Source organism: Nannospalax galili, unplaced genomic scaffold (assembly GCF_000622305.1).
Source record: "Nannospalax galili isolate Female #2095 unplaced genomic scaffold, S.galili_v1.0 scaffold591, whole genome shotgun sequence".
NCBI classification, from domain to species: domain Eukaryota; kingdom Metazoa; phylum Chordata; class Mammalia; order Rodentia; family Spalacidae; genus Nannospalax; species Nannospalax galili.
The window spans coordinates 4,329,213-4,351,873 of NW_008330926.1; the positions used below are offsets into that span (position 1 = coordinate 4,329,213).

At 40.0% G+C, this 22,661-nt stretch overlaps 1 protein-coding gene across 34 annotated transcripts in view; it reads right to left on the reverse strand.

Annotated features, from left to right (window-relative positions):
* Positions 1-22,661, reverse strand: part of Ubap2l (ubiquitin associated protein 2 like) — a 55,615-nt gene that overhangs the window by 26,348 nt on the left and 6,606 nt on the right. For 9 of the 34 annotated variants that reach the window (XM_029557319.1, XM_029557355.1, XM_008854819.3 and 6 more), the window contains exons 2-11: positions 22,084-22,213; positions 18,828-18,905; positions 17,471-17,581; positions 15,433-15,634; positions 15,003-15,098; positions 11,576-11,621; positions 10,805-10,914; positions 8,142-8,216; positions 4,703-4,755; positions 2,894-2,979 (exon numbers count right to left, since the gene is read on the reverse strand). In XM_029557319.1, coding sequence (XP_029413179.1) covers positions 2,894-2,979; positions 4,703-4,755; positions 8,142-8,216; positions 10,805-10,914; positions 11,576-11,621; positions 15,003-15,098; positions 15,433-15,634; positions 17,471-17,581; positions 18,828-18,905; positions 22,084-22,173 — 947 coding nt within the window. In that variant the 5' untranslated portion in view covers positions 22,174-22,213. The remainder of the gene's footprint in view (positions 1-2,893; positions 2,980-4,702; positions 4,756-8,141; positions 8,217-10,804; positions 10,915-11,575; positions 11,622-15,002; positions 15,099-15,432; positions 15,635-17,470; positions 17,582-18,827; positions 18,906-22,083; positions 22,214-22,661) is intronic. The other 25 variants (XM_008854957.2, XM_029557365.1, XM_029557362.1 and 22 more) reach the window with 7 other exon arrangements.

Here is a 22,661-nt window from a genome sequence, read left to right on the forward strand (position 1 = left end):
ACCCAATTAACTGATGTGTTAAGAGCCATTACAATATCCAGATAAATTTTACTGACATTGTCAATGATAATCGTTTCATTTTTTTTAGTTAGGCTATTAATTTAATAAAATGGTGTATCTTAGGGTTTTTGTTCCCCTTTGGAAATAGGGTCTCATTATGTAGCACAGGCTAGATTCAAATTTGTGATCTTCCTGCTTCAGCCTCCCAAGTGCTAGGATTACAAGTATAGGCATTAACACCCAGCTTTTTTTTTTTTTTTTTTTTTTTTTTTTTTCACATCTCACTATGTAGCCCTGGCTGACCTCAAACAGAGACCTGCCTGCCTCTGCCTCCTGAGTGCTGGGATTAAAGATATTGGGTACCATATATGCTGGCCAACACCCAGCTTTAAAGGTTAAGTTCTAATATAGCAACTCAGTAACTGGGTAAGAATTTTAAAATATCAGGCCAAGTTTAGTGGTGCACACCTTGAATCCCAGCGCTTGGGAGGCAGAGGCAGAGGCAGAGGCAGGCAGATCTCAGTTAAGTTCCAGGCCAGCCTGGTCTACCTACTGAGTTCTAGGCCAGCCAGGAATACATAGTGAGACTGTATCCAAACAGAATAAATAATTCATAATTTTAATACATAATACTCATTAATTTCTAAGATACAAGAACATGTATCTATCTGGGCACAGTGGTGCATTATGTATAATCCCAGAACTCAGGAGGCTGAGGCAACAGGATTGTTCCAAGTTGGAGGCCAACCTGAGCTACATAGTAAACTCTGTCTCAAAACAACAACAATGGCTTTACAACATGGGAGGTTTTAGAGGTTTTTCTGCAAAAGGATAAAATTTTAAAAATTACCCATGGTGTAATAAAAATATGGGGCTGGGATGTAGCTCAGTGGTACAGTACATGCCCTAGCATTCATAAGATCCTGAATTCATTCCCAAAATCTCATCACAAGAAAAAATTTCAAGATACTGAGTATCCTTTGTTATTCACAAGAAGCTTCTTTCAAGGACACCAAAGTTTATGCTAAAGTAATGACCCAGAATTAGGGCATAGCATAAGAATATGCCCAGTCACTCCAAAGACCAGAACCGAGAGATGGACAATTCAGGCCCTCCCAATTCTACCCAAGCCTAAGGGAGGGGAACTAGCTATCAGTAAAATATAGCCTATATTTTACTATAGGCTATAACCTATAGCCAGTGATTTAGCCAACTCTGTTTACATAACTAAACTTCTATTAAAACTTCAAAAGAGTAAAATTTGGAGAGCTTCTAGAACTTGAAGAGCACATGAATGTCTGTCTCACTATACAAACACACTGCACTATGCATTTTTCTATTTGGTTATTTCTGACACTACAATAAAGCAGTAATAAGTTAAACATTTCACTTAGTTGAGTCATTCCAGTGAATTATCAAACCTGAAAAGGAATCATGGGATCTCTTAAGTTTATAACTGGCAGGCAGACCTCTGAGGTAGGACAGTCTTAAGTGGCCACAACCTCAACTTTTGTGGTCTATGCCAACTCTGGGTTGTTAGTACCCCAACTGAATTTTGAACAGTGAGCTGGTGTCACAGAACTGCATAACTGTTATAGATAAATAATGTATTGTGCCAGGCGTGGTGGCTCACACCTTTAATCGAAGCACTCGGGAGGCAGAGGCAGGAAGCAGAGGCAGGCAGATCTCTGAGTTCGAGACCAGCCTGGTCTACATAGTGAGTTCCAGGCCAGCTGGGGCTATAAGGAGACCCTGTCTCAAAAAAACAAAAACAAAAACTAAACCCTATAGTTTTTTCTAGTAACAACATTTCTGACAGTCTAGTCCTTTCATACTTCTTTAGGACCATCTGAGCCAAGAACTAACATGACTGGGTCTAGAAATAAGCCTAGAAGCCTTTAAAGTATTCTTTTAGTGTGCTTCTCCTACCACTGATCCCAAAACCTAGGTTTAAGTCCCAAAAAGTTTATTAGATGAGTACTATGGAACTTGGCGGGGGGGACACCTCACTATACAGTAGTCCCTTGTTATTCACAGGGGATTAGCTCCTATACACCTCACAAATACTAAAATTATGGTCTTACATAAAATAGTATTTGCTATCTACACACATTTTCCACAATATCATCTCTAGATTACTTATAATGCATAGAGAAAGCATGTATGTTAGTACATAGACAACTTTTTCATTCCAGAATTTCCAACCATTCCAAATTATGGTTTGGCTGAGTCTACGGATATGAACTCATAGATGTGGAAGTTCAACTGTTCTCAATGGGCTCAGTAGAAAAAGATCAATTGTATACAGCAAGAGAAGCTACTGAATAGCTCTGCAGAATTCAAAAAGAACATGAAAAAATTTTAACTTTTCTTTCCCCAGCTGACTTGAAGATGTGTTACATAGCTGATGCTGATTATAAGACAGGCTGATTTACATAATTAAAGAATGATTTTAGGTTGGGGACTGGAGAGATGGCTTAGTCATTAAAAGCAGTTGCTGCTTTTCCAGAAGACCCAAGTTCAGTTCTCGGCACCCTCATTTGGAAGCTTACAACCACTTATAACTACAGTTCTGGTGGATCCAACACCCTCTTTTGGCCTCCATGGGTACCCACACATGTAGCATACATAAATACAGAGACAAATACACATAAATAAAAGTAATTTTTTAAAAACCAATTTTAAAGAATCAGTTAAAAAATTTTAACATAAGAACTTCTATTTAGTACACTGACTAATAAACTATTTTAAATCTCTCAATTAAAGAGAAACCCAATATGGTTATCATAATTACTAATCCCAAGGGTATCTGTAACAGCCAGTGCTACTCTTCCTCACAGCTATCTCAACTGATAGATTTTTGAAAAGCTACTAAGTTTTCTCACACACTTGCCTCTGACCAGCAGTGATTGTCACATTCTCCGCAGGCAGAGGTACTGAAGACACATTAGAGGCAGTGAAGATCTTGGTCTCAGAGAGCTGGAAAAGAGGAGTCAGTTACTCTTGGTATCAGGAAAGCTAAAGTCAGAAATATGACATGTGTAAGGTAAATTCAATACCAAGCAAAAGGGAAAACAGGGAACTATATACCCTGAGGACTCCTGAATAGCTTGATCTCAAGCTTATTTGATGGTTCTATCTATCCCAAGAGGTTAGAACCAAGGAACCTAGTGTTTAAGAGTCACATCACCACACATAACTCACAGAAAGGTTATATGTGCTAATCATAAGGAGAAAGAAAATTCCTTTTTTATTTTCCCACAACTTCTCAAGCCACTCTGCCCAAACCACATTTATCTTCCACTATTCTCTCTCCCCCAATGAAAAGAAAATCATGATCAAATGAAGAAAGAAAGAAGTTAATTTCTGGCTTTTGAGCAGGCCCCAATGCTGGCAAAACAAGTACTGATGAAGTAAGGTCTTTCAGGAATTTTAACTATATGCAACTGTTGCCTTAATAGTAACTATTTACATTTGTAAAGCACTTGTTAATCAGTTACAAGGGATAACTCTTCCTATTATATGCAAGTTGAATTGGGCCTTATACCTCTTTTCTAACAAACATGAAATCCATCACTCACTGAATACTGCTCAAGCAGACAAGACAAATCTTGGAAAGTAGAATTTGTACATAGTCACAAAGCAGTGTGGATCAACTATAAAAGTAAATTATCACCCTCTTATGCAGGTGCATCTGAAATTTTTAGAAAACTAAGCCCAACACAAAAAACAGTGTGGCACATCATTTCCTCTTAACCACAAAAGCTACCTTGCCGCATTACATAAGAGAAAACAGATTTTTTTCTAAATGTTGAAATAAACTTAACTACAATCCCTGAAAAACATGATTCACAACATAAATTTGATTATGACTAGGAATAGACAAAATTATTTTTAAGTAAATTCAGTTTCTTTTTTAGTCTTTTTAATAGGCTCTCCCTATAGCCCCAGCTGGCCTGGGACTTGCTATGTAGACCAGGCTGGCCTTGAATTCACAGAGATCTGCCTGTCCCCTGAGTGCTGGGACTAAATTCAGTTTCTTTATGTAAAATGCTACTCATCTCTGAGTTTTCCAAGTTGAATCAAGCTGTATACAGATTCATTTCATTTATAAAGTTGAGCACCAAGTAAATAAACAGGTTTTATAGCCAACTGGATTATAAGCTCCAATCTTAGGTACTATACCTCTCCTTGTGTATCCATTAAAGAACTTAATACCAAATAATGAAATGGCTCCAAGTAGAGTTGTTATTCAACTAGATGTTGTTCAATGTACTACACTGTCTACTATCCACCTAACTAAAATGAAAAGTTTTTGCAGTGATGGGATTTGAATGCAGGATCTCATACATACTAGGCAAACTCTCTACCACTTCTATAGCTCTATTCCCAGGCCTAATTTCATTTTTGGTGCCCTACCCAACCACCGTATCTTCCTGGGTAAATCCGACAATCAGGTATTGGACTTACACACGTGCACTTGCCCTTTCCATAGTGTGGTTCCACAGAGTCCTGTCCATGCCCAGTCTCCTTCATATAACATATGTGAAATGTTCTGGCTCAGAACACTATTTTGGATGTAAAAGTTTTGGGTCAGAATCTTAAGGGTGCATTTTGAAGGGTAGAAACATATCCATTTTCTATCCCTAAACACAACTTAGGGATAGAATGCATTCATAAGGACTGGCCTGGGAATACCTACATCTTCATTCCAATCTTCAGTTCCCCACTCTTCTGTTGCAGCCCTCCACGCACCTGAGAGTAAAGGAAAAATGGTAAAAATAAGTTTAAGTGTCATTACAAAACATTTTCAGACAACGCTGATGCATTAACATTTTTGACAATCAATAGTATGATTAGAATTTACCAATTCTTTGACTTTAGAGGTAGGAAAAGACTCTTTAGAAAGAAATCTCAGAGTAGAAAGCTTTTAATAAGGTTATGATTTCACAGTCACTTTCAGTTTTGGTTACAAAGTTGTGTAACAAGAGTGGAAGAAACAGACAAGAATAAACACATACAAACAAGACCCCATCTACCACCCTCCCCAACAGGAGTTAATGGGCCATGCAATATATTTAAGGTCCTCAGCTCTGGCTTAGCCATCATTTTATGACACAGAAGTAGCTAATTCAAACCAGAACATGCAAACTACATCTAATTTTTTGTGTAACTCATAAGCAACTCAAGGTAATCTGAGGAGAGATGACGCCAGTAGCAGAGAAACATAAAAAGTTGGCTCAAGATGGTTAGTGAAAGGGGAATGAGTAGGTTTAAAAGCTGAATGGAAGACACTGAGACCTATCCGCTACTAAGAAAGAAAAAAAAATTTTCTTTAAAGGTTTTTATTTTATTTTTTTGGTCTTTTTGAGACAGGGTCTTCCTGTAGCCCCAGCTGGCCTAGAACTCGCTATATAGACCAAGCTGGCTTCGAACTCACAGTGATCTGCCTGCCTCTGCCTCCCAAGTGCTGGGCTTAAAAGCATGTACCACCACACCTGGCAAGAAAACTTTTTTAAAAAAGCATACTCAAGAGAAGTTCGTCAGTCTTATCACTTTAACTCCACTAACTATAATGTACGCCACCACACCCTGCCCAGTAAGGAAAGATGTGTAGATTTGCTCTGGGGAGATAATAGACAAAACTGAAACCAAACATGCACAAATCTACTAAATCTGCTGATGAAAGAATATGGATTCTGACTTGCAGACAATGGAGGAAAACATTGAAGGTAAAACAGTTTCTATTAGAAATGCATATAGGCTATCAGCCCATTTATTTCCTTCTTCACCCAGATACTCTGTTTTGTGTGTGTTGTGTGTGTGTGTGTGTGTGTATACATGCACATGTGTGCACAGGACTATGAAGGCCAAAGGCTAATTTTGGATTTCTTCCTTTATCATTCTCCCCTGATCCCCCTTTTTAAAACTGAGTCAAGGTCCCTCAGCCAACCTGCAGCTCATCTCTTTTGGTAATCTAGCCAGGCAGCTTACACTGAGGATCCTGTCTCTGCTTCCCAAGCTCCAAGAATATAAATGGGCTTCCATGCCCACCTGGTTTTCATGGGGGTTTTGGGGATCCAAACTCAAGTTCTCATGCTTGCAAAGCAAATGCTTTATTTACTGAGCCATCTCTCCAGCATTCCCTCCCCACCATTTTTTTGCTTCATATACACATAAACTCAGAAAGAAAAAAATGTCTTTTCATAAGGAATTTGGATGAGAATTTTTATGAGAAACACGATTCTTCACCACCACTGAAACTATTCGTATTAGAGAAAAGAACTTCCTTTATTTTCTTCTACTCTAGAATTATAATATATTGAGCAATTTTTGAAGCCTTCCATTCAGAGAAAAGTTTTACAAGAATGAATGAATGTGGGGCTGGAGAGACAGCTCACCAGTTCAAAGCACTAGCTGCTCTTTCTTGCAGAGGACCAGGGTTTGATTCTCAGCACCCATATGGTAGCTAATAACCCTCAATAACTACAGTTCCAAGGGATCCAATGCTCTCTTCTGACCTCCCTGAGCAATGCACAACATGGGTAGACTTACACATATGCAGGTAATTCACTCATACACATTAAATAAAAATTTTTAAATTTTTTTTTTAAAAGAAAAAGAAAGAAGCTGGGCAAGGTGGCGCACGCCTTTAATCCCAGCACTTGAGAGGCAGAGGCAGGCGGATCTCTGTGAGTTCAAGGCCAGCCGTGTCGAAAATGGTGATTCCAGGAAAGCTGGGGCTACAGGGAAGCCCTGGCTCAAAAAGCCCAAAAAAAAAAAAAAAAAAAAAAAAAAAAAAAGAATGAATGCTAGCACTCAAGGAGGCAGAGGCAGACAGATCGCTTTGAATTTAAGGCCAGCCTGGCTTTTGCTAATGAGTTCCAGGCCAACCAGAGTTACATAGTGAGAGACCCATCTCAAAAAAAAAAAAAAAGGAATGGTTGGGCTTGCCTGTACTCCCACTGAAAGTAGTTCAGAAGGTTGAGGCAGAATCATCTGAAGTTTGAGGCCATGAGGTTAGGGAGATAGTTCAGTAGGTAAAGTGCTTGCTCAGTTCAATTCCCAGCACCCATGTGGGAACAGGAGCTGGAGAGATGGCTCAGCAGTAAAGAGCACAGTACCCACAAGGAGGCTAACAACCATCCAATCTATTTCCAGAGGAATTCGATACCCTCTTCTGACCTCTACAGGCACTGCACGATATTAGTGCACTTACAGGCAACACATAAAATAATACTTTTGTTTTTTTAAAGCTGGGTACAGATAGGGGTTACAACTTAGTGGCAGCATACCTACCTAGCATGTATGAAATCCTGGGACGTACACACACACACACACACGCACACACACACACACACACACAAAACGCATATACACAGAGTTTGTGTGCCATTCCAGGTTATATAGTTATCCTATTTGAAAAAGAAAGAAAAAAAAAAAAAAAAAAAAGAAATATCCTAATACCTATAAACAATCTGAATTTTTTCAAATATTTAATAATGAAAAATATTTACCACAGGAAAATAAAAATATAACCATTTTTTAAATCTTAAAATTTTACAAAGTAACTTCTAAACCACTTAAAATGAAAACATCCTTCAAAAATCAAAGAGCAATCTTAATCTCAGACTATATAAATCACATTCCTCTCATTCTGTTGATTCCATTCTTTCTTCTCACTGACACCTGCCGCATCCTAGCAAAATGGAACTGAAATGAATTAACACTTAGACATCAAGTGTAACTAAAGGTTATCTAACCTAGGCTCCTTGTGCAAAAATATTTTCTCTGCACTCCTGGTGATTTGAACTGAGATAGAAGGAAAATAACTAAAAACCTACTTGATGCTCTTCTATCCTCTAAGTATGGTAATGGCAATGGTTAGGAAAGAATTACGTTAAGGAAGCCAGAAACAGTAAGAAGGAAATGCTCTAAAAAGAGTAGGGTTTTCATTCCCACAGCACAAAGCTCAGTCAATGTGAACATAAATGTCAAATATTTCACAAACTTGGGGCAAGGAAAAGAAGGCACAGAAAATTGAAAGAAAAGAAGAAAAATAAGCAGAGACAGAAAAATGACATATCCACAGATATTTCAATTCATAAAAATTTTAAAAAATATCCGGGGCAGTTAGGCACCTGGATGTATCATACCAGGAGCAGTCTCAAATTTTCGGGGATAATTTGACCCCTCAACCCCAATGAAATCAAGTCCTGAAACAAAAAAGAAAAGAAAACAAAAGACAACCAGTGAAATTTTGCTTGCAAATGAGAACAGCTGCCCCCAATACATAACCCCAACTGTACCTGTGGATATTTTAAAGGTAGATTTGAAGCTATTTTTAAATTAAAAAGGGAGCCTGAAGTTTACTTTATGAAAACATAAGAGACCATGCATGAGAATGGCAAAAGAAATGTAATGAAGTAGTCAGTCTTTCACACAAACAAGATGAGAGTGGTATCACATGTTATTTCATTTGTGATCCCTCACTTCTAAAATCTGCTCTTCTCTAATCATTTAAAAAAAAAAACCCAGCCGGGCGTGATAGTGCACACCTTTAATCTCAGCACTTGGGAGGCAGAGGCAGGCAGATCTCTCTGAGTTCCAGGCCAGCCTGGTCTGCATATAGTGAATTCCAGGACAGCTGGGGCTACAGGGAGACCCTGTCTCAAAAAAAAACAAAAAACAAAAAACAAAAACAACCCTCATTTAAACATTCGTTGTTTCTCCAACCAGACTCTTATTTAAGACAGCTAAGGATAAGGACTGGGACCCACTATACGTGATTTTCTAGTCTAAACTAAAAGCAAATTTCTACTACATTTTCTTCCAAAGATAAAAAGTTAAATAAATACCCAAAAGGAAGGAATGCTAAAAACCAGTAATTTTTTATATTGAGACTGCACCACTGTCTCTATAAAGTTAATAGGAAATGAAGGAAGAACAATTCTAAAGCCTATACAATGTAGGAAAATAGTATAGGACATCATTTCATAGTCAAATTACTAGGGAAATCTATTAGATGCCCCATTTTATTTTGTTTTGCTTTTTGAGACAAGGTCTTCCTACAGCCTCAACTGGCCTAGAACTCCCTAAGACCAGGCTGGCCTCAATCTCACAGAGATCTGCCTGCTTCTGCCTGAGAAGTGCTGGGATTAAAGGCATGCACTAGCATGCCCAACTAAAAATACATTTTTGAGCTAGCAGCTTGAAAAAAATAAAAGCAAATAACATTGAGGACCTTAAGTATAACATCTTGCAGGCTACAGATGAGAAGTAGGTTGTTTCAAAGATCCTTTAAAAGAACCAGATCAAGCTGGGCATGGTGGCGAACGCCTTTAATCCTAGCACTCCAGGGGCAGAGGCAGGTGGATCTCTGTGAGTTCAAGACCAGCCTGGTCTACATAGTGAGTTCCTGGACAGCTGGGGCTACAGGGAGACCCTGTCTCAAAAAGAAAAAAACAAAAACAGATCCAGATCAAAAAAATTATTTTAAAAAAGCATATGTATTATTTGGTAAAATTTGAATAGTAAGGTGTCAAAGAGAAAAATTTTCAGCTCTCATGAACCAGCTCAGCCAGGAAGAAAAGGTAGAGATATCATCACAAGAAAGAAGGGGCTGAGCTGGTAAAACCCCTGGCCTATGCTGGACAATGTCCTGCATTCAATTCCCAACAACACAACACACACAAAAAAACAAATAATAACCAACAAAAGAACACAAGACACTCTCGATCCCTTACTAAAAGCAGCAGGTCTTTACCCTCAAACACATCTTGGTGTATCCCATAAGCCTAACATAAATCTTTAAATATTTACACCATACCTAAACTGTAGGCACAGTAGTCGGCCAACCAAAGAACATTTTTTTGTTTTGAGACAGGATCTCAAAACAAAATATAGCCCTGAAGGGCCTGGAACTTGCTATGTAGACCAGGGTGACCTCTAACTCAGAGATCCACCAGCCTCTGCCTCCCAAGTGCTAGGATTAAATGAGTGTACCAACACACCTGATTAAAAGTAATTTTACTTAAATCCAAACTAAAAGCTAGAAGTCCAGGGATTCCTTTCTTGCTCAGACTTTGAGATAATCTCAAAAAAATGAAGAAGAAGAAAAAAGGTATTATTTTGGTGCCAGAAACAAATCAGTAGTGTAGACTCTGATTCTGGGGCATGTAATCGTGACAAGGAAATTAGTTAAATTCAAAACATGTATCTACCCTAACACTAGGAAATGTACTCAACAAATAGCAGCCACATGGTATAATGGAAAGAGCATGAGGTTTTAGAGTCAAATAATTCTGAATTCAATACTAGTAAAATCATAGTCTTTCAGTCTTAGGTTTATCATTAAGAAGGTGATGATAAAGTAAATTTAAAGCAGGAGTAGTGACATACATCTATAATCCCAACACTCAGGGGGATAAGGCAAAAGATTCTGAATTCCAGGCCAGCTTGCACCTAATGTTTTAAAAAAAAAAAAAAAATCCCAGAAAAATATAAAAAGGGCCCCACTTCATGAAGCAGTGACCAAGTGAACTGGAAGATAAAATGAACCAATGTGTTCAGATACACAGGGCCAATCTTGTACACACAATAACCTAAACTGCCATCCCTGTATCATTCTCCGTACAAAACTACAGCCTACAGAAATGCTTCATGCAGAAAGTTATTTACTGGGTTGAGTACAACTCATTGGTATGCCATTTGCCTAGCATGCACAAGTCCTGATTCCAATTCATGGTACCACACAAATAAGAAAATAAATTCTTAGAATCCAAGAGACAGTACGGTCACTCACTCGTTCCATCATCTGGTTCAAAGTGGCCGGTGTTGTTCCAGGTATTGCCACTATTGCCATAGCTATCATCAGTACTGGCTGGTTCTGCATAATCAGCTGGGTTAAAGGTTCTGAAAAAAATAAAGCTTTAGAATTTCTGACTTCATTAGCAGATTCAGCAAACATTAACTCAAAGAATACAAAAATCTTTTTTTTTTAATTATTTTTATTTCATGTGTGTGTTTTGCCTGCATGTAAGTATACCATGTGCATGCAATGGGCAGAGGCCATAAGGGGTCTGATTCCCTGGAACTAGTTATCTGCCATGTGGGTGCTTGGGAACCAAACCCAGGTCCTTAACTGCCGAGCCATCTCTCCAGCCCCAGTGCAGTCAAAATCTTGGTGGTGATCTCCTTCCTAGCAGAGGTCAGTCACCCCATTCTATAATCTCACATGCTGCATTTTCTTATCAGCTTACCTAAAAAGCCATGGCATAAGCTATATGTAATGATCCAGGTGGCAAATGCTTATATCTGAGAAATCAACACTAAATCCACACATATTTTTTATTATGTTTAGAAATCAGCCCGGTGTGGTGGTGCACACCTATAACCCCAGCACTTTAGAAGCTGAGATAGGAGGACTATGGGTTCAAGACAAGCCTGGGCTTTGAAGTGAACAGAGCTCACTCAAAAAAACCAAAAAGTCTACAAATTATTCTGATCTCATTTGGGTTGTCTTTGTTGAATCTAAGGGGAAAAAAATTTAAAGATAGTGATCAATGAAACTTACCCCATTCCTTGAGCCGAAAACCTTCCTCCCCGTCTACCAGAGCCACCTGAAGAAAAAGGCATATTTTAGAAGCTAAAATAAAATACCTTGCCAGCCAAGACATCAATGGAATTGCAAGTGGTTGATATTACCAAATTTTGTCTCTCAGTCCCATGTAACATACCAGTTAGTATAGCACAGTCCAGTCATTACTGTCAACGGTTTATTTGCTGCTTTACCCGCTGGGTCTTGAGCTAGGGCGAAAGCTCAGGTAAAGCTTTGCCATGCAATCAGGAGAACCTCAAGCTTGAGTTTGATCCATGTACAAAAGCCAGGCACACACTTGTAAACCCAGAACTATGGAGGCTGAATCTAACAGATCTTTTACTTGGCAAATTCCAGGGCAGTGAGACCCTATCTCAAAAAATAAAGTACCAGGCAGGATCTCAGGCTACTCTTGGCCAGAAGAGTTCCATGTGTCACTTTGGCTAGCGAGGGCTGTTTGACTGCCTGGGTTTATAAAATGGTTACTAACAATTCTGAAACCAATGAGGCAGACTGTGAAGGAGAGATGAGGAACAGTGCAAGCTGGATGCTGATTACTCATTTCAAGTCCTTTACTGTAGAATCTGTACGTTACCAACAGAATACTGTGAATATAAATGTACACATGACATTGCAAAATGTAGATAAAGAATTTTCCAAATGAGTTTATAAAAATCTCAATGTAGAAAATTCATCTAAACTAGAAAGTGGAATTGGCAAAGGTTAAGGAATAGTGAGAAGAAAAATCAGAAGAGGGCAGAAGGGGGGTCAAATAAAACAGAAAAATTCCCAAAGCAAAGACTAAATAGTGACAAAAACATGTCTTGTAGTTCTGAAATTGATCTTGAAGAAACAAGGGCTGGAGAGATGCCTCAGAGGTTAAGAGCACTCACTGGCTGCTCTTGCATAAGGACCCAGGTTGGGTTCCTAGCACCCACAGGGCAACTGACAAACATTAGTAATTCCAGTTCCAGGGAATTCAGGCACCCTCTTCTGGTCTCCACAGGCATTGCATACACAAGTATACTTACACATACATGCATGAAAAACACTTATACATATAAAATAGAAAAAAAAAAATTTTTTTAAGCCATAAACTGTGAAGTAGTACAGAGGCATAGAACTTGCCTAGCATTCAGGAGGTACTGGGTCCAATCCCCAGCACCATGACTACCTCCAATGAACAAATACATAAAATCCTTAAAACTATATGCATTGTAAGCCACTTCCTCAACACTATCCTAAAGTAATGATTAATCTTGTCTAAAATTTATGGAAGGTGTCCATATCAACATTATTCATTAATATTAAAAACTGAAAATGATGGTAGGGGCTGAAGAGATGGCTCAGTGATTAGAGTACTTATCATACAAGCATGAGGACCAGAAGAATCAATGTAAACACCGGGTGGACCTGGCAGTCCACGCCTAATTCCAGGGCTCAGAAGGCAAGCTGGCTACCAAGATTAGTCAAATCAATGAGCTATGTTCAAGTAAGGGACCTTCCTCAATGAATTAAGGTGGTGATTTAAGACTCTCTGATCTCAACCTTGCCCCTCCACACACTCGGACACACAACAAGTGCACCTGAATATGTCCACCTACACACATGTAAATATGCATATACACACCTATACCCCCGACACACAGGGAGGGGGAGAATAATGGTACATCATGTGGGAGGTTATTACATTCTTTAAATTTTTCCAAGAATACTTAGAAACATGTTTGTGATGTTAAGTGGGGGCAAACTTCAAATCTTAGACATTCACTCTCACCACTGTTCAGAATGGAAAACCATTCAGAGGCTGGAAGCGCTTATTCTGGCTATATATCATGAGTAAAACGCCAAATAGTCAATTAAAAATAACATGTATCAGCCGGGTGTGGTGGCGACATGCCTTTATAATCCTAGTACTTGGGAGGCAGAGGCAGGTGGATCTCTGTGAGTTCAAGGCCAGCCTGGTCTACATAGTAAGTTCCAGGCCAGCTGGGGCTACTGGGAGACCCTGTCTCAAAAAAGACCAAAAAATAAAAAATAAAATAAAAATAACATGTATCTCTGTTCAGTACATAGTTCGGGCAATAGCAACAGAAATACCTTACAAGAAAAACAGTTCCTATAAATCCATTAGATGAATTTAAAACTTGAAGGGAGTTGTATTAAAAAAAATCTGTTAAAGCCAAGTCTAGTGGCACACACCTTTAACCCTGGCACTTGGGAGGCAGAGGCAGGCAGATCTTTGTGAGTACAAGGCCAGCCTGGTCTACATAGAGCTGGAATATAACTCAATAGTGGAGTGCTTGTTTAGTATGTGCAAGCATGGGGAGGGGGGAGCTATAGACATCTCTAAGAAACTTAGAACAGGGAGTCAGAAAAGGGTAGGAGGAAGAAATTGCAAATATAATCTTTGCGGTTTTTTTTTCAATATTTTATTATTTTTATTTTATGTGTGAGTGTATTGCCTGCATGTATGAGTGCACCCGTGTCATGCAATGCCCCGGAGGCCAAAAGAGGGCTTCAGATTCTCCTGGAACTGGAGTTAAGGACAGTTTGTAGCCACCATGTGGGTGCTGGGAATCGAACCCAGGTCCTTTGCAAGAGCAGTCAGTGCTCTTAATCACTGAGCCATCTCTCCAGTCCCATATAATCTTTCTTGTAAAAAAAAAGGGGGGGGGGGTAAAGTCTTGGGATATATCTTAGGATATATATAATAAAGATGTAAGTTTAAAAATGAGTACTGCTATGCATGTTGGCCCACACCTTAATCACAAAACTTGGCAGGTAGAGGCAGGTGGATCTCTGTGAGATCAAGGCCAGTCTGGTCTACACAGCAATTTCCAGGCCAGCTGGGGCTATGCTCTCTTTGAAAAGCAAAACAAACCAAAACAACAAAAACAAAAGGAGACAGGCAGGCAGGCAAGCAGGAAGGAAGAAAGGGAAAGGAAAGAAGGAAAGGAAGGAAGGCAGGCAATGAAATATAAGTAGCCTGTGAACACCATCACCCAAGATTGACCTCTGACTTCCACACTCACACACGCACATCCTTACACACACACAAACTGCTGGGTCTTCAACCAAGTGTTATTAGCAATAAAGACTAGAGCTAACATCTACTTTCTCATTCTACTTTAGCAGTCTCTAGTATATATAGCCAAATCTACTCAGGTAACTGTATTTCACATTTCTTTTGTTGCTGTTGAGACAAGGTCTCACTATGTACACCAGGCTGGTCCTGACTGCAGAGATCCACCTGCCTCCGCCCCCCCTGCCCCAAGTGCTTGGATTAAAGGCATAAGCCACCACACCCAGTTATTTCACATTATTTTCCAGTAAATTACTAAAGAACTAAAGAAAGGGTAGCGTGATCCTAATATCTACCACATCCCCATCAAACTGTCACCTCTGCCTCGGCCACGGCCTCTTCTGCCTCTTTCTGTGCCTCTTCCAGAAGGACCTCCACTCTTAGTGCCATCCAATCCATTTTCCTGGCCCCGAACTGAAATACAAAACACACACAGCTTGAACTGGTCATGTAACAATATATACATGTAACTTACTAGAGTGTACAACAGACAAAACTGAGAGAACATGAGCTGGTAGGATGGACATGAAAGTGACTCAGAGAATGATAATGAGCCACAACATAGAGTTCAGTCAGTTACCTTTTAAGTAACCTCAAAGGTAGTTTAATGCCAGATTAGTGGCTGTTGCTAGGAAGGGCTACATGCAAAACAATGTCAATAGATGGCAACAAAGCCAAGAGACAAGATGGTTTGGGAATCCTGCCCAGCAGGGCCCTGACATATCCCTGGAGTCTAGACATTACTGACCCACAGCTGGTTTTGATAAAGCCCCATGCATACACTCTCGTCCACGGCTGGCACCTCTGCCCCGTCTTGGTGGTCCACCACGTCGCCGACTATAGTCTCTGTCCCGGTCTCGATTTTCTTTTCCTTCTTCATTAGATTCCGTCTGTCCACCATCCTTCTGTCCTGAGACTCCTTTCTTTTTCCCGACCATCTCCCAGGAATGCTAAAGGAAGATAGAGCACTCGTGTCTGATTAATATAGACTACAGCTGGGATATTACATATGAAAGCTGGAACAACTGATTATCCATGTTTAAGAAACTTCCATCAGTTTACTTCTGTTTAAACATAGAATACAGACAGAACTTCAAAACTAATCTTAGGCTTCACTCAGCCAAAATTAAAGTATTTTTGTTTTATGAGATGGGGTCTTACTTGGTGGCCAGGACAGACTTAAATTCCCAACTCCTTGCGCCTCACCCTCCAGAGTAGCTATGATAACAGGTTTACCAATGTGCCTGGCTAAAATTAAGGTTACTTTCTGGGTTTTTTTTTTGAGACATGGTCTCCCTATCGCTCCAGTTGGCCTAGAACTCATTATGTAGAACAGGCTGGCCTCAATCTCACAGAGATCCACCTGCCTCTGCCTACTGAGTGCTGGGATTAAAAGTGTGCACCACTACACCTGACTTTATTTAAATTTTTTTAAAAATTTGTGTGTGTGTGTGTGTGTGTGTGTGTGTGTGTGTATGAATGCGCACAGGTGCCCTTGGAGGCCAAAAGAAGGCATCAGATGCCCTGGAGCTGGAGTCCCAGGTGGTTGCGAAACTCCTTACGTAGATGAAAGAGAATCAAAGTCAAGACCCCTGGGAGAGCATAGGGGTTCTTAACTGATGAGTCATCTTCTATCTAGACCCTTAAAAGTTACTTTTGGGCTGGAGAGATGGCTCAGCGGTTAAGAACACTGGTTGTTCTTGCAGAAGACCTGGGTATGAATCCCAGCACCCACATGGCAGCTAACAACTGTCTGTAACTCCAGTTCCAGGGGATCTGACGGCCTCTTCTGTCCTCCTCGGGCATTGCACGACATGGGTGCACTTACCTACGTGCAAGCAGTACATTCACACACATAAAATAAAAATAATAAAATAGGGTGGGCGTGGGGGCACACGCCTTTAACCCTAGCACTCGGGAGGCAGAGGCAGGTGGACCTCTGTAAATTCAAGGCCAGCCTGGTCTATATAGTGAGTTCCAGGACAGCTGGGGCTACAAGGAGACCCTGTCTCAAAAAGACAAAAAATAAATTAATTAATTAAGTAAGTAAGTAAAGTAAATTAGCTGGGCGTGGTGGCACATGCCTTTATGGATCTCTGTGAGTTCAACATCAGCCTGCCTGGTTTAAATAGCGAGCTCTAGGTCAGCTGGAGGCTACAGGGAGACTCTGTCTCAAAAAAAATAAATTTCAAAAGTTAAGTAAATCGTCGGATGTGGTGGTGCATGCCTTTAATTCCAGCACTCAGTAGGCAGAGACAGAGAGATCTCTGGAAGTTCAAGGCCAGCCTGGTCTACACAGTGAGTTCCAGGCCAGCTGGGGCTACACGGAGATTTTATCTCCAAAAAACCACAAGAAAAGAAATAAGAAAACAGAATAGTACTTTGCTGACACAACACTGTAACACCAAAAACCTGGTATCTTTAAGGATGAATTCTATCCCTATAAAAATTCCTTAGTGTAAAAATTCCTTAGTGAAATGATTCAAAATGATACCCTCCTCAAAAAGAAAAACAAAGTTCTCTAGCAAAAGCTATAGCAATATTCCAAAGTTAAGCAAGCAATGTCCTGTTTTTAAAGATAAGACAAAAACAGAAGTCTCATTAGGTGGAAAGGAAAAATTTATATATAAATTTTAGGTATCTGTAACCTGACACAACCTCCACTGATGTTCCATATTCTACTTGGAGAAAAAGTATGCTGACTTAAGACCATTTACCACATTAGCTAGTTTTAGAATCTCTAGTAGCTTCCCAACCCATTCTAAAACACTTTATTAGCATTTTACCGTGTCTGGGTTTCCTTCCAGCAGAACATTGATGGCTCTGTTGACATCTCCATTGCAGTCATGCAAAGCAATCACACATTCATCCTGGTTTTTGCCTGTGATATCAATCAACTGAAAGAGAAAAATTAGTAACAATCATGACCAAATCTGTACTTCAACAAAAGGAAACTAGATGAAGGGATGAGATACCAGGTAAATTTGAAAGAAGCAGGCTTAAAAAGCAATATATATATAGTGTGATTATACTCCCAAAAGCAAACTTTAGGGACAGTAAGATAGCTCTGTGGGTAATGGCACTTGCCACCAAGCCAGATAACCTGTAATCAATCCCCAGGACCTACACAATGGAAGGAGAAAACCAACTCCTACAAGTTGTCCTGTGGCCTCCAAACAAGCCTTATGGCTGACGCATACAAACTACACACACACATATGCAATACATCAATGTTAACAAAAGCAAAATTTTACCATCTGTGGCTTATGGCTTAGGGATGAGGTCAGAAATAGTAACGAAGCAATCAATTAACCATCAAATGGAGACTCAAAAGTGAAACACACAAAGCTCTGCATGCCATCATTTTACACATTCCCTAGATCCAAGGGGCTGAGGAATATACCTCAGTGGTAGGGTATGAGCTTGGCATGGACAAGATTCTAGGTTTGTGCTTGGTAAAACACACACATCAGCCAGGCGGGGTGGCACATGCCTGTAGTCCCAGCGCTTGGGAGGCAGAGGCAGGAGGCTCTCTGTGAGTTCAAGGCCAGCCTGGTCTACAAAGTGAGTTTCAGGACAGCTGGGGCTACAGGGAGACCCTGTCTCAAAAAGACAAAAAAAGACAAAAAAAAAAAAACCAACACATCAATAAAGTTAGATTAAGATAAAACTTCTTTGAACAAGGTATGTATCCAAAGGAACACAGTATTATCAGACAATGAAAATGTACTGACCTACCCAACAATGAATATAATTCTTTTTTCTGCTATGTGTGATACGGTGCATTCCTGTGTGAGTACAGCCAAAGCAGGCATGTAGATGTCAGAAGACAACCTTGGGTGTCAGTCTTCACCTTCCACCTTGTATGAAAGAGTCTCTCTCTTCTATTGTTTGCCACTGTGTACACCACCCTAACTGGCCCAAGTTCTAAGGATTTTCCTGTCTCCATCTTCCATCTCCCATCTCCTAGTAGGAGCACCAGGATTACAGATGCATGCTACTGAATACAGCTTGCAGGTGTTTTACGGATTAAACTCAGGTCTTCATGCTTGCAAGAGCATTACCCATTCACTGAACCATCTCCTTCCCCATTCTGAAACCTTTTCCTTTCTTTGGCTTACAGAAAACTGGTGGTACACTTACTTGTTTCACCTTTTCCTCAAAGTCAGCATCATTATGGTCTGAAATCATCTGTGCAAGTCGAATTTGCTCTGCAGTGGCCTAGAAATTGAGATGAGATCAAGAAAGCTTCATCAATAGGCAAGAAGTTGAGTCAGGTATGGTGGCACACACTTTTAATCCCAGCACTTAGGAGGCAGAGGCAGGCAGATCTCTGTGAGTTCCAGGGTACATACCAAGACTGTCTCAGAAAACAAACAGAAAAGAGCAAGAAGTTAGGTAAACAGGGATCTAAGTAGTAAATCTTTACTCTATGGCTATAGCTCAGTAGTAAAACACTTGCCTAGAAAGTGTGAGGCTGTGGGTTTAATCCTTAGCCTTACAACACCCCTTTACCCACCTCAAGTAAAACCAAGACCAAAGTAACTAGCGTCTGCTGGGTAGATCTATAAATCCAGTTACTTGAGCAGTTGAGGCAAGAAGATAGAAAGCTCATGGTCAGCCTGAAGGCTAGCCTAGACTACAGAGTGAATTCAAGGCCAATCTGGGCAGCTTAAGTGGACCCTGTCTCAAAATAAAAAGTAAAAACAGGGCTGGGGGTATAGCCTGGTGCTTGATTCCTTACCTACCCTGTTCAAAGCTATAGGGTCAAACTTCAGCACCACAAAAAAATTCATTAAATGTTCAAAATAAACTGGGTATGGTGGCAATTCCAGCACTCAGGAGGCAGAGGCAGAGGCAGGTGAATCTCTGTGAGTTCAAGACCAGCCTGGTCTATATAACGAGTTCCAAGCCAGCTGGGGCAACAGGGAGATCCTGTCTCAAAAAGACCAAAATAAAAAGAAAAAAGAAAGTTAAAAACATCAGAGCAGGACTGGAGAGATGGCTCAGTGGTTAAGAACACGGATTGTTCTTGCAGAAGACCTAGGTTCGAATCCCAGCACCCACATGGCAGCTGACAGCTGTCCGTAACTCCGGTTCCAGGGGATCTGACAGCCTCTTCTGTCATCCACAGGCTTTGCACAACACGGGTGCACTTACCTACATGCAGGCATAATACTCATACACATAAAATAAAAATAAATAAAATATCTAAAAAAATACATCAAAGCAATGTTTAGGGTGTTTAAACAAAATGACAAAGACAGGAAGATGCAAACCATTTCATCAATGTTCATAGTTTAAAGGTGCTTTCACCTTAGAATTATATCACCACTTGGAAACATCTGCCCTTTAATTCACATTAATATGCTCACAAAGTTATATGTAAATAAAGTTTCTATTTCATCAATCCCAATGCTAACCTCTTACTCTGAATACTATTAAAATTTAATCTGCTAATCTCTTATTCCAAATATTAAGATTTAACCCAAGGCTGGACATGGTGGTGCCTGCCTTTAATCCCAGTACTCATGGGGCTGAGGCAGGATGGATCTCTGTGAGTTCAAAACCAGCTTGGTCTACACAGAGAGTCTAGACCAGCCTAGGCTTCACAGTGAGTGGTCTACACAGAGAGTCTAGACCAGCCTAGGCTTCACAGTGAGAGCCTGTCTCAAAATTTTTTTTTAATTAGGCCAGGCATGGTGGCACACACCTTTAATCTTGCACTCAGGAGGCAGACCAGGACAATGTGAGATCCAGGTCAGCCTGGTCTACGTAATAAATTCATGCCAGCTAGGGAGACCCTGTCTCAAAAAGATCAAAATAAATAAATTTAATTTAAAAATTTTTTAAAACTTAACTCAAAGATAGTGTTAGCATCCAATATACATAAAGACACCAAGAATTATATTGTTACAGTATAATTTAAGTATAATATAATTTGAAATTTAAGTATTAAAATTCTATTAGAAATTCACTTAGAAATGCTAGTGACAGAAAAATGTGTAAGGGGAACAGACACGATGTTACAGATCTCTAATCCCAGCTACTCAAGAGATTAAGGCATGAACATTAGAAGTTAAGGCCAGCCTGAGAAACTTAATGAGACCCCCACCTCAAAGGAAAATATATAAGGGACCTGTCCATGATGACAGCACATGTCTATAATCCAATCACATGAAGTCTGAGGCAGGAGGATTGCAAGCTTAAGGCTAGCCAGGGCTACCAGCAAGACTCTGGGGGAGGGAGACTAAAAGAGAGAAAAGAGAAGAGAAAAAGGGAAAAAGAAAGGAAAGAGGAAAGTCAAGGAACATTAAGGAGAAAACTCTAGTCTCATGTATTTGATATATCTCACCATAGCTATATGTAAGTAATTTGCTCATACTGGTACCAATACCTGTTAAACTGGTTATAGAAAACAGATCACGCCGGTGTTGGAGGTGCACACCGGTAGGATATGCTGAAGAAGACAGAGGCAGGAGGACCTGGAGTTTGAGGCCAGCATGGGCTACATACTTTTAAGCTGGGCATGGTGGCGCACGCCTTTAATCCCAGCACTTGGGAGGCAGAGGCAGGCGGATCTCTGTGAGTTCAAGGCCAGCCTCGTCTACATAGTGAGTTCCAGGACAGCTGGGGCCATAGGGAGACCCTGTCTCAAAAAGACCAAAACAAAACAAAAACAAACAGATCACATCTAAATCAAACTTAATACCCAAGAGGTTAATTTGTTCCTTAAACTATAAAACTGAGCAATGCTCTAGGGTGTCTCATTTGTTAATTCTGAAGGATTACTAGTGGAGATGCTAGCTTCTCATGGGAAAGGAAAAATCAGGTAAGTCCTCAAAATAAGACCTGAGGAGAAAATTAGGGGCATTAGTCAAAACCTGCAAGGAGAAAGGTGTTATGATAAATGTGGGCTAGAAAAGTCTCAAGGTGGGACTAGAAAATAAGAAATATACTGTTGAGCCAGGCATGGTAGCACATGCCTTTTAATCTCAGCACCCAGAAGGCAGAGGCAGGCAGATCTCTGTGGCCAGTTCCTTGTCTACATAGTGAATTCTAGGACAGCTGGGGCTACAGGGAGATCCAGTCTCAAAAAACAAACAAACAAAAAAAAAATGTATTGCTGAAAAAGCTCAGGTGACAGAAGGAAAATGCTATTGGACATTCAAAGGACAGTACCCAAAATCAAACACGGTATTAAGCAACAAAAAAGCAAACAGGTTATAGCACAGTATATCACTGAAAGTTAACAGGCCTGAATAGAGAGCCAAGGACTAGGCAACAAGAATTAGGAACCTAAATCAATAATCCAAAGCATAGAATAATGCTGTACTGCATAGGAACCAGTATCAACTGACAAAATTGCCAATGCATCCATATCCCTTGGGTTCATTACCTGTGGCCGCTGCTTGTGCTGTGTCTGGTTTTGGTTTTGAGGTTGTTCCCAGTTTCCCCGGGCTCGGTTAGTGCCCACCGATGTCATCATTTACAGTATATACAAATAACAGTATTTACAAGGAAGGATACTAAAGAGGAAAAAAAGAGAGATGGTCAAATGTAGATAAAATGTTTTTATTTCTATTTTATCAACACTTACTATTCAATATTGCTTTCTTCAACAGTACAAACCAAGAAGATCCAGCTATTTTTTGCGATTACTTTTCATTTTGTAATACTGGGAAATTAAACGCACACCTTTATACATGCCAGGCAAGCTCTCTACTACTGGACTGCATCTCCAATCCAAAACTCATCTTTTCTTTAGATACATTTTACGATCTGGCTGATTTTTTTTTTAATGATTTTTATTTTTACAAGTGTTTTGATTGCCCATATACCCAGTGGTATGTGTGTAGTGCCCAAGAAGTCTGGAAGAAGACAAAAGCTACCATGTGGGTGCTTGGAATGGAACCCAGGTCCTCTAGAACAGCAAGTTCTTAACCTTTCTAGCCCCAACTTTTTCTTTTCTTTTTT